Source organism: Macaca fascicularis, chromosome 6 (assembly GCF_037993035.2).
Source record: "Macaca fascicularis isolate 582-1 chromosome 6, T2T-MFA8v1.1".
In the NCBI taxonomy this organism is placed as follows: Eukaryota; Metazoa; Chordata; class Mammalia; order Primates; family Cercopithecidae; genus Macaca; species Macaca fascicularis.
Genome location: NC_088380.1, coordinates 56,097,151 through 56,113,430, shown reverse-complemented (window position 1 = coordinate 56,113,430; position 16,280 = coordinate 56,097,151). Strand labels below are relative to the sequence as shown.

The 16,280-nt window shown below is 35.9% G+C and overlaps 1 protein-coding gene across 9 annotated transcripts in view; it reads right to left on the bottom strand.

Moving 5' to 3' along the window:
- PARP8 (poly(ADP-ribose) polymerase family member 8) overlaps nt 1–16,280 on the bottom strand; it is a 189,851-nt gene that overhangs the window by 61,465 nt on the left and 112,106 nt on the right. For all 9 annotated transcript variants that reach the window (XM_005556870.4, XM_005556869.4, XM_073993427.1 and 6 more), the window contains 2 exons: nt 6,685–6,745; nt 6,165–6,255 (listed from right to left, as the gene is read on the bottom strand). In XM_005556870.4, the coding sequence (XP_005556927.2) occupies nt 6,165–6,255; nt 6,685–6,745 (152 nt within the window). The remainder of the gene's footprint in view (nt 1–6,164; nt 6,256–6,684; nt 6,746–16,280) is intronic.

Below are 16,280 nucleotides of genomic sequence, written 5' to 3'. Positions count from 1 at the left end.
AATTATCCAAATAAGTACTCAGGAATAAACATAGCTAAAATTAGTGATCTAAGCAAAACAAGCAAACAAACAAACAACAACAACAAAAATCCCCAGAACTGTACCGATACATAAAACTAGAAACTACAAATAAATGTTCTTTTATAAGAAAAGAACTTGACAGAAAGTACTAGTGACATATTTTCATGTTTTTAAAAAAGGTCAAAGTTATTCAATGTTTTCTTATCTCTCATATAACTGCAGTTGGGAAGTGAGGGCTGCCCAAGATATGTGGAAATTATTCTAATGCACTGATCATGCAAGAACAGAGGTACCAATAATGAGATGATATGCACAGAAATCATTTTAAAGTATTGTTAGTTGTTTATCATTTTCAACTAAAAACAGCTTTGTCCTTGTGATGAAAAACTGCATCTCTATATCAGCAATTCCAGAAAATATACATTATCATAAGAGTGATAAATTATATCATATCTTTATTTAAAGTATATTTCCCCATATATAATACAAATAATCCTTATCTTTAGTTTCAAAGTGGATAAGGAGGTAGATGTCTTCAATTCATATCATTCCCGTTCTCTCACAGATATATTGTCAGATTAGCTGTAGCCAAATCTTGATGTTTAAATAACTGTTATTTATACATTTCCAAAATGTAGGAATAAATCCTTTTCAAAAAGAACTGTTAAGTAGGTCAGTCTAGATCTTGAATTAGCCATACATTTCTTGTAAGTCCATTTTACTATAAATGCTGATACCTTCCAAAGACACATTGGAAACACTCTTTTTAAATCACTGAATTTTTAAATCGCTGAATTTTGTTATTTCAAAAAGTTTTCATAAAAAATATCAAATACCAACTTTTCATAAATATCACTGTAAAAGACTTTTGCATGAATTGAAGCCACTAGTTATCAACAGTTAACATACTAAAGGGATTTGTAAGATAAACAATAATAAAATTCAAAGACAGGAAACACATTAGAAAAATAAAGGTTTGACAAAGCAACATAGAGAAGGAAAATTCTATATGGTTAACAGATATTTGGAGAAATTCTGATGAGTAAGTAGAGCCACGCAATTGAAATGATAATGAGTATGTGCTCTCAGCTCAGATTAGACCAACCCATAAAAATTCCACTGTTCATAAGTTAACTGTCATAAAGTCCATAAAATAAGTTATTTAAGGACACTCTTTGCAGCACTGATTATGGCATCAGGGATCTGACCATAATGTAGGTGGCCATCACTAACAAAGTAAATATGTAAATTGTAGTGGATCTATACTATAGTATATATTAGTGTACACAGAGCAACAGGGCCAGGAATTCTGTTGCTAAGTGGTTAAGAGAATAAAATCTATAGCACAATAGCATTTATGTAAATTTAAAAATGTCTAACAGCATTATGCATTTGACAAGGATATACATATAGGCCATTGTGTTTTGTTTGCTCTCAAGTCCATTCCTCATTCTTCCACCTTTAGGCTGCATTTCCATGGTCCCTTGCCAACTACCTTCTGGTTAGGTTTGACTAATGGAAGCTCTGTTTGGACTTGAGGAAGAGACAGAGAAAGAGAATCAAGGTACTATTTCCTTTCTTTTTCTCTCCTCCCTTCTACCCCATCTCCCTTTTCCCTCTCCCCTTCTCTCTTCTCTCTTTTCCCTCCTATTCCCTCATCTCTCTTTCCTTCTCCTCTCCTGTCTTGTGTGGGCATTTTTTAGCAGTTGTCATATCTTCTCCATGGTTGCAGCTCTTTACCAGACATGTCCTATTTCTGTGGCCGTAACTCCTACAGAGCAACTCCTGACATGGTTCTAGAACCTGTAAGATTTCCCTGATATTTGGATTCTGTTGCATACCATCCCTTTTCCAGTGTCACCCCAGCCCCAAGGGACTGTAGTGATCTCTTGCTGTCATCTTCCTTAGTGGTCTCCTCCTACCACTCTCTGATGGGCTTCACCATCCTGCTTTTCTTCCCAACTTTTTAGCCACTGGTTTAACTAACTCTTTAGGTTTAATTTTTTTACCTGAGATACTAGAGTGGTTTGTTTTCTGATTGGATTCTAACAGATGTAGTATCAGATATTGGGAGTGGTCTCAGGCAACACACCATAAAATGGGATACTGAAATTGGAAAGTTCATCTGCTTAACCTTAATAAGGTGATAACTTATTTACAGATGGAAACTGAAATAATGGTATTCTGTGACAGGCAGAGGCATTATGGGCATAGCACAAACACTCTTCATAAATATTTTCTCACTTTTTTATTTCCTAGCAATAATCCTAATCATAAATTAGGATAAAACCTAATTATTCTCCTGGAATAATAAGTTAAAAGTTCCTTTTTAGTAACACTGTCTCCAGTTCTATCCATATATTATATATTACTGCACAGTTTCAATCATATTTTCCTCAAATTTTCAATAAGAAAAAACTATCTTGGGGAGTTTACTAGTAAGATGGTAATGTGAGTGAATACTTTTGCACAAACACAGTCATAACCAGTGCCTAATAGAAATAGGAGAAAACCAGTAAAAAAGACCAGAAACTTGGAGTAATGCCATCCCCATGTGAGAAATGCCCAGCAAATTTTGCACAGAGCAGATGGAACCAATCCTAAGGGGCCCTACAGGATGGATGCGAAACTCTCCATTCTATGAAAGAGACAGATGCTATAAAAAAAGTCAACCACCGCTGACACCTCTCAGAACAGGGAGCAAATGAACCCTAAGGCAGAGAAGACACTCTAGATTGGTCTAGCAGGGCTTCCTCCCTCTGCAGATGCTACCTTTTTTGTGACCCTGGACCCATCATCCTTAGTTCTCTCAGAAGCAGACCTTGAGTGCAGACAAGGGACAAATAATGTACTCGGAATTGTTCTCAGGAGGAAACAATAAGAACAAGCGAGAAGGGGCTAGATAGGAAAAGAAAAAGCCAAGCAAGGGTACAAATCCAGGGAAAGTTCTAGTTTCCACCCCATCTTTGTACAGACTTGAAACAGAGTAGCTAGGCCACTGTACCCTCACACTAGTGACACCTCACAAGAGTGAAGGGAAGATAAAAAAACTGCCAAGTACTTACCTGCACTCCCCAGGAAAGAGAAAGCTTATATGTCCAAGGACAAGCTACTGAGGGTCTCAAGTGGAGTTGTTAGCAGCCAAGGGTGCAGAAATGGGGATGGGAGCAAGAGCTGGGAAAGGGGACCCAGGGGAACAGGGTGGGGGTACTAGCAGAGCTCACAGCCCTCCCCTCCAGCGGGCAGATCTCAGAGCTGCCAACTCCAAAGTAGGGTCAGTATGGAATTCTCTTTCTTTCCTCTTATTAATGGAAGAAATTGTTCACACATCACACTAATTTCCAAAAGAAGAACATTTCAACTCTTGCTTGTATATAATATTGAGGAAAACAAAACTCCATCTATAGGAATAAAATGATAAACCTTTGACAATTACTGATTGATATTCACAACAAAACTCAAAATGACACTAAACAAATAAAATGAAAGCGACTGGTGATAAAGGAGGAATAATATGGAATCAGTAAAGAATATGGCCAAATTAAAAATACAATGGGAACATTAAATTTAAGATGAAATCACGAAAACAATTCACTCAGTGGAGCAGAAGACAGATTGGAAAGAACATATAAAGTTTTCAGATATGAAGGATGAAAGAATTAGAGAAATGAAAAACATGGAGGACAAAAGAGTTAGATCCAATCAGGATATTGGGATTAGCAGGTAAAGAAGGAATAATAAATAATTACATAAAATGCACTTGAGGTGAATTAAGACTCAGTCAGGTACACCATGCAAAAATAAATACAGAAAAACTAGCATCAAGGAGAAGAAGAAAAGCAGTCCAAAAAGTACACAACAAAACACAAACAAATCAAAACGGACTTCTTGCAAATAAAAAGAGTTAAAATACTTCAGGCACAAAATGAGAAGTTTCTAAAGCATTTTTGCTTTTTGTAGGAGGAGAACTATCATGACCTCGCTAATTTTACTTGGACAAGTTTGTCTCATTCACAAAACAGAAAGTCATTCTCAGGTATGAAAAAAGAAAACATAATCCTCAGGTTTCCTTGGTTTCCAAATTGTTAAATATATAAATCAACCAATATAGATGAAAGAAAGAGCAGATGAGTTGTGACACTAAAGGAATTGTACTGAACATTAAAATAATCTAACCATGAGTTAAAATGAGTGTTAAAATATTTACAAAACCATGCAAATGTAAAAAATCTTTAAAGAGATATTGTGAAGGAAAATATCTCCCTTACATTCAAGATTATATCAAAAAATAAGTATCAGAGGTAAGATTACATAAAAGCATGCTTCAGTATCATCTCACACAGATGGGGTTTGGGTGAGTAGAGATTAACCAGCCCAATTTCATTCCTAACCCTAAATAAAGTTCAGACATAAGGATTTCCTTTTCTTTTAACCACCATTAAAATAAAATCAAATGACATTTCAAATCACTAAAATAAGAAAAAAGTTAGCCATATGGCAGAATATGTGGGGAAGGAACAAGAACACATACAACTATGGGCTGAAATATTCTTCATATATTACAAATCATTCCCTTATGGCGGATTTAATGACTTGAGGACAGTCTCATGACTTAACATCAAGGTGCACAGCTATTTATAAAATTCTTTGTCAACTTTATAAAAATAAATCATATACACATAGAAAACAGAAACAACACCAAGCCATTTAGCTTTCTTATTACAAGAATTATGAGAAATACTTTTCTTTACATATTTATATATCTGAAATTATCAGAATAAAAATATTTTAAACACTTATTTTTTCTTGTCCAGCATTAAATCAGTTAGAATATGTAATTTATATTATGCATTGATTAATTTGAATAGAATGTATTATGCAAAGACAGAAAACAAGTGACTAACTTTAAAAATGAAAGATTTTTCCTGTATTTTATAAATCTGAAAGAACAAGTATGTTTCCTATGTGACAACAAACAGTAGATGTATATTCCCTGATATGCCTAAAGGAAAAACATGCAGACATCATAGTAACTTGTGTGGCAGATTAAAGATGCCCATGATTTCACAAGGTGCTGTCTATGTTCCTGTCCCTTGATTCTGGGTGGGCTCTTCAACCGCTGTGATCAACAGAATACAATCAAAGACTCACTATGTCTTTTCCTGGTTGCTTCTACATCCTGTCTCTTGCAACACTTGCATATGCATCCCAGTCCCCATGGTACAAGAAACCCAAACCACATGAAGAAGCTATGTGTCAGACAGGTACTCTAGCCAAAAGCCTCAATTGAGTCCTGAGATGACACCTGCATCAACTGCTAGCCATTTGGACGTCCAACATCGTGTGTATCCAACTCAGTGAGGCCTTGATTTGGCCCCAGCCCCACCCACATATGACTGCAAATCATGGGAGACTGCAAGCAAGAAGTGCCCAAAGAATAGTGAGAGGTAAGTTTTTTTAAGCCACTAAGTTTTGGGATTTCTTTTTTAATGTAGCAGTAGATAACTGGAACAATATAAGTAGATACAATTCTGTGTGTGTGCATGTATGCGTGTGTGTGTGTGTGTGTGTGTGTGTGTGTGTGTATGTGTGGTAGAAGGTAGGAAAAAACATTTTACCAAGTAAATTTTGGCAAGACTTATGATAGGGTCCTTTGTTGTAAACAGCTATGAGGTGAAATATAATAGCAACATTGTCCCTCAAAGATTCAGCAAACAAATACACTATTATAATCTCCATTTTCAAAGACAGAAATATATTGCATTAAAATTAAATCTCAGAATCAGAGAGAGAAATAATTGTATCTAAGGAAAACCCAAAATATATATATTTACTGAGTTTCTACTACATGCAAAGTACTCCTTTGCGTTTTTTAAATGTTTGTGTCTCAGAAACTTGTCAGTTTCTGAAAATCTATAAAAAGAAATAAAGAAATAAAATCTATAAAAAGAAATGTCATGTTTCTGTTTCCATAAGTTATATTGGCAATAAACCATCTTTCTTAGAATGCAAGCTTCTTTAAATACCATTATCAAGATATTTAGCACTTTTGCTCAGAACTGACAAATGAACACGCATTTTGCTTAAGGCATAGTGCACAGCTAATTAATATTAAAAATAATAAAGAAAGAAATAAAACTAACCTGGGCCATTTAAATACTGCGTAAGTGAACAGTGTAGTCGAACAATTATAGGTTCTGTTCGAATTACTTCCCAAGCCACAGCAATCTCCTCCTGCACAAATATATTTAAAAGATGAATTAATCATTTTTTAGAGTTCAAAATGAAAAAAAAAACACACACAAACTTTTAAAATTTGTGTTCGCAAAATGCATATAACATGAAGGCCTATAAGTTATCTCAAAACCCACTGTTGCGTGAAAATATTGGCCTTCTATGTGTGAGAACTAAAAATGAACACTTAAAATATAACAAAGTATTATAAAAGCCCATAAATTTCAGATAACATTAGAAAAAACAATGCAAATATATATGTTTATAAAATCTCTGCTTCTTTGACAATCACATCAATTCTTCACAAAGCACCGTAACAGTCAATATGTAACTAATAGTATTATAAGACAACTAAAAATTAAATTTCCCCCAAAATAAAATAAATGTATTTTAAATGCACCATTCATATTACATAAAATTGATACTTACATCAAGAAAGCTAACATCGATATGCAGATCAATATCTACATCATCAATGGCTCCATATTCCCTGAAAGCAAAAATTAACATTATTTTTTTCATTTTAATGATGCTTAAAAGATGGTGTGTGTTAGGTTATTTTATTTAAAATTTTAAATCACTAATTCTCATCCTTGATTTTGACAAATAGCTCACATCTAACTGTAGATATGAAATAACTAATAATCTAGTTGGACTGTCATTTTTCTGTTTATACCACATAGCTATCTTTCTATTGTCTTGTACATGCACATGCATACATAAAATCAAGAGTTGCTTGGTTCATAGTTTTAAATATTCCGTTTTCTGTGGCAAATTAGTCAATCTTCCCATATGACTGCTTTGTTTTCACTACACTCTCTGAGGATAAGGAGCTGCTTCTGAAGACAAGAAAGGAGTTTATGACATGAGGAAGGAGTGTGGGGAAGACACACAATAATGCGCCCATAATTTTTCCTTCTAGTTAGGCATCAGTGGTTCAGAAGCCAATCTAAGTGTTCTGCCACTTAAATGTCAGTGTTTTGATGGGCAGCTCTAAGAGTCTGATTTTTTTTTTTTTAAAAAAGTAACTGTAGTGTATTCTACAGGAAGGAATTATGAAGACCAACTTTTTTACAGTGCAGGTACTGCCATGAACCAGCATACTTCTTAAGCAAATGAAAGAATATAAAAACAAGTTTTAATATTCTCCATATATACATGTCTGTATTTTTTATATTCTTATAAAACTTTGAAGTTACAAATGCTATACATAGTGAGAGATAAAAACCACAGAAATAACCTAAATGATAAAAGTTAATGACCAATATTTACTCAGCACTGATGTGCCAGAAATTGTTCTAAAGATCTTACATACATGTGATAATTTAATACAGTACTCACAAAACACCTAAGGCACTACTGCCATCTCCACTTTATAGATGCATAAATTGAGGCCCAGAGTACTAAAGTAACTTATCCATCATCACTCTATAGCAGAGCTGAGACTTGAATACATGTATTTTAGTTACTATTCAAGAAACTAGTACTTTGTGTTCAAAACCAGGTCAAGCACTAATGGATGATCTCATTAGGTCTTCATCACAGCCTTGTGAGGTGGATAATATTATGACATTCATTTTGCCGATGAGAAAATTAAGATTTAAAGATGTGAAAAAAGTTGCCAAATGAAAAATAAGTTAGTGGGGAAGTCAGGATTTGAATATATGTCCAACTCTAAAACTGTATAAAGTATGGTATCTGGCATATAGTTAAGTACTCACTAAAAATTTATGTCTATTATGTATTCAAGTAATAGAATTATAACACATAATTGTGGCACTTTATAGAGTTCAGAGAAGAAACTTTTAATGACTGAATAATTTTATGTGATTTAATGAAAAAAGGAATCTAGGGGATCTTTTTGCTTTCTAATATAAATGACCAAAAACCAAAGCATATTAGAATATAAAGTAGCCTCTGTGCTTTCTCCATTCTCTCCTTTAAAAATACATTAAAACATTGAGCACATTTTCAACTTTTATGAAATTATACTCTTATTCTTTCATGGTTAATATATTTAAATGTTACATAAAGAAAGGGATAAAAATGATTTGCATAGGTATCCCTTTTTAAAAACCATCAAAGCATCATAACATCTGTGCTTTGCAAACTATTTTCAAACTATTCTAAAAATTTGAAGAGGAAGGAATTCTTCCAAACTTGTTTTATGAGGCCAGCACTACCCTGATACCAAAACCATACAAGGAAACAACAACAAAAGAAAACTACAAGCCAATATTCCTGAAGAATACAGATGCAAAAATCCTCAACAAAATCCTAGCAAACTGAATTCAATAGCACATTAAAAAAACCATACGCCATGAGCAAGTAGGATTCATCCTAGAGAGTGCAAGATGATTCAACATACGCAAATCAATAAACATGATACATCACATTAACGGAATCATGAAGAAAATATTACGATCATTTCAACAGACAAAAGGCATTTGATAAAATTCAACATCACTTCATGATGAAAACTCTCAACAAATTAGCTATAGAAGGAATATAACACAATAGAGGCCAAATTTACAAACCTACAGCTGACATCACATTGAATAAGGAAAAACTCAATGCTTTTCCTCTAAAATATGGACCAAGACAAGGATGCCCATCTTCACCAATCTTATTCAACCCAGTACTGGATGTCCTAGCCAGACCAATCCGGCAAGAGAAAGAAATAAAGGATATCCAATTAAAAAAGAGGACACCAAATTGTTCCTGTTTGTGGATGACATGATCATACATATATAAAACTCTAAAGACTCCACCAAAAAAACTGTAAAACTAATAAACAAATCTAGTAAAATTGCAGGATACAAAATCAACACACAAAAAAATCAGTAGTGTTTCTGTAGACCACAAATGAACTATCTGAAAAATAAATGAAAAAACAAATCTTATTTACAACAGCTATGAAAAATAAAATATATAGGAATAAATTAAACCAAGGAGGTGAAAGATTTCTACAATAAAAAATATAAAACATTAATGAAATAAATTCAACAGGACACAAAAAATGCAAAGATAATTGCTTGTTTATGGATAGAAGAATATTATTAAAACATCCATACTCTAGCCAAAGCAACCTACAGATTCAATGCAATCCCTGTCAAAATATCAATGACATCCTTTACAGGAATAGAAAAAAAATCCTAAAATTCACATGAAAGCACAAAAGACCCCAAATAGCCAAGGCACTGAGCAAAAAGAACAAAGCTGGAGACATCACAATACCTTACAAAGCTATAGTAACCAAAACAGCATGGGACCAGTGTAAAAATAGACATGTAGATCAATGAAACAGAATAGAGAACACAGAAATACATCCATACACTTAAAACCAACTGATTTTCAACAAAGGCTCCAAGAACACACCTTGAGGAAAGGGCAGTATCTTCAATAAATGGTGCTGGGAAAACTGTCCATGCACAAGCAAAACAATGAAACTAGACCCCTATCTTCATATATAAAAATCAACTTAAAGTGGATTAAAGATTTAAATGTAAGACCCAAAAATATAAAATTACTGGAAGAAAACACAGGGAAAATGCTTCATGGCATTTGTCTGGCCATGGATTTCTTGAATAAGAATTCAAAAGCACTAATAACAAAAGCAAAAATGGACAAATGGGATTACATCAAACTAAAAAGGAAACAACACAGTGAAGAGACAACCTACAGAATGGGCGAAATATATCTGCAAGCTATGCATCTCATGAGGGGTTTATATCAATAATATATAAGGAACTCAAACAGTTCAAGAACAAAGACAAACAAACTAATAATCTGATCTTAAAAGGGGCAAAGGCCAGGTGTGGTGGCTCATGCCTGTAATCCCAGCATTTTGGGAGGCCAGGTGGGGCAGGTCTACTGAGGTCAGGAGTTCGAGACCAGCCCAGCCAACATGGCGAAACCCCATCTCTAATAAAAATTCAAAAAAATTAGCCAGGTGTGGTGGCACGCACCTGTAGTCCCAGCTACTCAGGAGGCTAAAGCATGAGAATCGCTTGAACCCAGTAGGCAGAGGTTGCAGTGAGCCAAGATCGCACTACTGCACTCCAGCCTGGGTGACAGAGTGAGACTCTGTCTCAAAAATAAAAATAAAAGGCAAAAGACCTGACTGCGCATTTCTCAATAGACATACAAATGGCCAACGGGTACATGAAAAAATGTGCAACATCACTGATCATCAGGGCAATGCAAATCAAAACCACAGTGAGATATCACTTCGCTCCAATTAGAATGGCTGTTAGCAAAAAGATAAAACGTATAACAAATGCTGATGTGGATGTGGAGAAAAGAGAATCCTTTTGCATTGCTGGTGGAAATGTAAATTGGTATAGCCATTATGGAAAACAGTATGAAGGTTCCTCAAAACATTAAAAATAGAACTACCACGTGACCCAGCAGTTCCACTATTGGGCAATTAACCAAAGGAAATGAAATCAGTCTGTCCAAGAGACATCTGTGCCCCCATGTATACTGCAGCACTATTCACAACAGCCAAGATGCAGAATTAACCTAAGTGTCCATTATTAGATGAATGGATAATGAAATGTGGTACATACACACAATAAAATACTGCTCAGCCATAAAAATTAAGGAAATCCTGTCATTTGCAGCAACATGGATGAACCTGGGGGACACTGTGTTAAGTAAAGTAAGCCAGGAAAAGAAAGACAAACACTGCATGATCTAAGTCATTTGCAGAATCTAAAAAAAAGCTGATCTCATAGTAGTACAGAGTAGACTACCAGAGGTTGGGAAGCATAAAGGGAAAGATGATGAAGAGGAGAAATTGGTCAATGAGTACAGTATCACAGTTCAATAGGAGAAATAAGTTATAGCATAGTAGAGTGACTATGGCAAACACTAGTATAATATATATTTCAAATTAACCAGAAGAAAGGATTCTTGATGTTCTCACCACAAAAAAAGATCAGTGTTTGTGGTGATGGATATCCATGGTTAAATGGATCATTTAACCATTACATAATGTATATATGTATTGAAACATCACATTGTAAACCACAAATCTGTACAATTATTGTGTGTCAATTAAAAATAAAATTTTAAAAATTGTGTAAAGCACAGTATATGGCACTAAATAAAAGTTTCTATCGACTATTCAGGTAATAAAATATCCCTTTTGTAGGGTTCAGAGAAGAAATTTGTACTGATTAAATGGTTTTATGTAATTTAATGAGAAAGGGAAAGTGGGAGATTTGTTTGCTTTTTGATATCTATGATCAAAATAATGTCAGCATATCCAAATATAAGGTAGTCTGTGTGCTTTCTCTGTCCTCTCCTTAAAAATATATTACAACATTGGTCGGGCGCAGTGGCTCATGCACTTTGGGAGGCTGAGGTGGGTGGATCACTTGAGGTCAGGAGTTTGAGACCAGCCTGACCAACATGGTGAAACCCTATCTCCACTAAAAACACAAAATTAGCTGGGTGTGGTGGCAAATGCCTGTAGTCCCAGCTACTTGGGAGACTGAAGAAGGAGAATTGCTTGAGCCCAGGAGGTGGAGGTTGCAGTGAACCAAGATCGTGCCATTGCACTCCAGCCTGGGCAACAAGAGCAAAACTCCATCTCAAAAACTAAATAAATGCATATATATCTATGTGCGTGTGTGTGTGTGTATATATATATATATAGAGAGAGAGACAGAGAGAGAGGGCACATTTCCATGTTTAAGGAAATTGCACTTTTTATTCATGGTAATATTTTTATAGGTTACATAAATAAATGAATAAATATTTACATAGGAATTAATTTTTTAAAACCGGCAAAGCATCAATAATGTCTGTACTACATGATAAACATTAATCTTAAAGGATAAGATTATGTGCAAATTTCAATATGAAAGTATACAGAAAGTACGACAAGAATAAGAGCCAAGCAAATGAACACTTTCATCTCTGCCTTTAGTTCAGGGTACAGCAAACATTTTCTGTGAAGATGAAGACAGTAAATATTTTAGGATTTTCAGGCCACATACAGCCTCTGTTGCATCCATCTTCCTTCCTTCCTTCCTTCCTTCCTTCCTTCCTTCCTTCCTTCCTTCCTTCCTTCCTTCCTTCCCTTTCTTTCTTTCTTCTTTCTTCTTTCTTTCTCTTTCTTTCCTTCCTTCCTTCTTTCTTTCTCTTTCTTTCTTTTCCTTCCTTCTTTCCTTTCGCTTTATCTTTCTCCTTCCTTCCTTCCTTCTTTCCCTCCCTCCCTCCTTCCTTCCTCTCTTTCTTTATTTCTTTCTTTTTCTTTCCTTCCTCTCTCTTCCTCCCTTTCCTTCCTCTCTCTTCCTCCCTTTCCTTCCTTTCTTTCTTTTCTTTCGTTCCTCTCTTCCTCCCTCTCTCCTACTTTCCTTCCTTCCCTCCTTCCCTTCTTTTTTTCCTTCCTTCCTTTCTTTCTTTCCTCTCTCTTCCTCCCTCCCTCCCTCCCTCCTTCCTTCCTTCCTTCCTTCCTTCCTTCCTTCCTTCCTTCCTTCCTTCCTTCCTTCCTTCCTTCCTCCCTCCCTCCCTCTTTCTTTTTCATTCTTTCTTTCTTTCTCCAACCCTTTTAAAAAGCAAAACCATTTATAGTTCACAGGACTCTTCGAAACAAACCTCACAGCCCAATTGTTGTAATTTGAATGACCCTGAACACTGGCAAATATTTAATAAATAAAATAGATCCGATATCCATTGTGAGGCATGTAAAAAGAAAGAGCCACTAAACTGAACAATGAGGAAGGATGATGAATGATGTTTAAGAAAAGTTTCGGTGTGTGAAGAGGCCCTGTCTACAACCACACTTCACTAACATAAGTTAATCCTAAGAAAATGGTAACAAATATATTCAAAGTCTTACCTACAGCCATGTGTGTAAGAGCAGAAATTGAGAAAATAAATATAGAATAATAAGGAAACAGTTAAGTAAACTATAGCATGTTGTTAGGAGAAAAAATTAGTGAAGGAGTCAATACAAAAATATTCATATCCTGGGGGAAATGTTGCAAATATACTGACAAGCAGATTACCAAAAAAGCATGGAAGCTAAAATGATATTTTTAAGAAAATAGAAATAGGAAAATCAAGAGTAAAAACAGCACTTATATATCAACTCTAAAATGTGTGTAAAACTTATTTTATGAAAAATGTTATGATTTTCTAAAAACATATGCCTACTTTTTCTGGTAAAAAAGGTAATAAAGGCTCATTATATAAAATGTGAGAAATTTTTAAATGCACAAAAATAATCTGTCTTATCACCATATGGACATAATTCTTTTTGCTTATATCTCATTCCAGTCTCTTCCATGTATACAAGAATTATACAGTGTAATATATAAAGATTTCGATTCTGTTCTTTCACTTCTTCTATGATCAGCTGTTTTTCCCATATTGCATTATATCTTATATAATACAATACATAATTTTATAATATAAAATATATTATATTATTAAAAAAATAACAATATATAAAAAATATATACAAAAATTATATTATAAAATTGGATTTTATATAATATAAAATTTTATAATGTAAAATTTTATAATTTTATACATAATTGTATAATAAAATATTTGGTTCCTTTTTATTTTTTTACAGTATAAATACTGGTAAACAGTAACTGGATAAAAAAATCTATGTATATCAGTCTTCTGGTAGAATCACTTCTTGAATCACTGGCTTAAATAAACATTATAACCATATTTGGGATTCTTGATGTATATTGTTTAATTACTGTCTTAAATGGCTACAACAACTTATAATTACACCAGCCAGTTTATCACCATGACCTTTTCTACATTCTCATCATCACCACACATTTTTTTTTCTCCCGTCTTTGCCAATTTTATGGGAGGAACACATAAAACATTTTTTTTTGAACTTATTTACATTGGCAAAACGCTGGTATGTTTACAGGCAGGAAGATTAAAAAATATATATCAGTGGGGGGTCGTAGCAAGATAGCCGAATAGGAACAGCTCCAGTCTCCAACTCCCAGCCCGAATGACACAGAAGACAGGTGATTTCTGCATTTTCAACTGAGGTACTGGGTTCATCTCACTAGGGAGTGCCGGACAATCGGTGCTGGTCAACTGCTGCAGCCCGACCAGCGAGAGCTGAAGCAGGGCAAGGCATCACCTCACCTGGGAAGCGCAAGGGGGAAGGGAATCCCTTTTCCTAGCCAGGGGAACTGAGACACAGAACACCTGGAAAATCGGGTAACTCCCACCCCAATACTGTGCTTTAAGCAAACGGGCACACCAGGAGATTATATCCCACACCTGGCCGGGAGGGTCCCACGCCCACGGAGCCTTCTTCACTGCTAGCGCAGCAGTCTGCAATCCAACCACAAGGCAGCATCGAGGCTGGGGGAGGGGCGCCCGCCATTGCTGAGGCTTAAGTAGGTAAACAAAGCCTCTGGGAAGCTCGAACTGGTGGAGCTCACAGCAGCTCAAGGAAACCTGCCTGTCTCCATAGACTCCACCTCTGGGGACAGGGCACAGCTAAACAACAACAACAACAACAACAACAACGCAGCAGAAACCTCTGCAGACACAAACGACTCTGTCTGACAGCTTTGAAGAGAGCAGTGGATCTCCCAACACGGAGGTTGAGATCGGAGAAGGGACAGACTCCCTGCTCAAGTGGGTCCCTGACCCCTGAGTAGCCTAACTGGGAGACATCCCCCACAAGGGGCAGTCTGACACCCCACAACTCACAGGGTGGAGTACACCCCTGAGAGGAAGCTTCCAAAGTAAGAATCAGACAGGGACACTCGCTGTTCAGAAATATTCTATCTTCTGCAGCCTCTGCTGCTGATACCCAGGCAAACAGGGTCTGGAGTGGACCTCAAGCAATCTCCAACAGACCTACAGCTGAGGGTCCTGACTGTTAGAAGGAAAACTATCAAACAGGAAGGACACCTACACCAAAACCCCATTAGTACGTCACCATCATCAAAGACCAGAGGCAGATAAAACCACAAAGATGGGGAAAAAGCAGGGCAGAAAAGATGGAAATTCAAAAAATAAGAGTGCATCTCCCCCTGCAAAGGAGCGCAGCTCATCGACAGCAATGGATCAAAGCTGGACGGAGAATGACTTTGACGAGATGAGAGAAGAAGGCTTCAGTCCATCAAATTTCTCAGAGCTAAAGGAGGAATTACATACCCAGTGCAAAGAAACTAAAAATCTTGAAAAGAGAGTGGAAGAATTGATAGCTAGAGTAATTAATGCAGAGAAGGTCATAAACGAAATGACAGAGATGAAAACCATGACACGAGAAATACGTGACAAATGCACAAGCTTCAGTAACCGACTCGATCAACTGGAAGAAAGAGTATCAGCGATTGAGGATCAAATGAATGAAATGAAGCCAGAAGAGAAACCTAAAGAAAAAAGAAGAAAAAGAAATTAACAAAGCCTGCAAGAAATATGGGATTATGTAAAAAGACCAAATCTGATTGGGGTGCCTGAAAGTGAGGGGGAAAATGGAACCAAGTTGGAAAACACTCTTCAGGATATCATCCAGGAGAACTTCCCCAACCTAGTAGGGCAGGCCAACATTCAAATCCAGGAAATACAGAAAACGCCACAAAGATACTCCTCGAGAAGAGCAACTCCAAGACACGTAATTGCCAGATTCACCAAAGTTGAAATGAAGGAAAAAATCTTAAGGGCAGCCAGAGAGAAAGGTCGGGTTACCCACAAAGGGAAGCCCATCAGACTAACAGCAGATCTCTCGGCAGAAACTCTACAAGCCAAAGAGAGTGGGGGCCAATATTCAACATTCTTAAAGAAAAGAATTTTCAACCCAGAATTTCATATCCAGCCAAACTAAGTTTCATAAGTGAAGGAGAAATAAAATCCTTTACAGATAAGCAAATGCTTAGAGATTTTGTCACCACCAGGCCTGCCTTACAAGAGACCCTGAAGGAAGCACTAAACATAGAAAGGAACAACCAGTACCAGCCATTGCAAAAAAAGCCAAAATGTAAAGACCATCGAGGCTAGGAAGAAACTGCATCAAC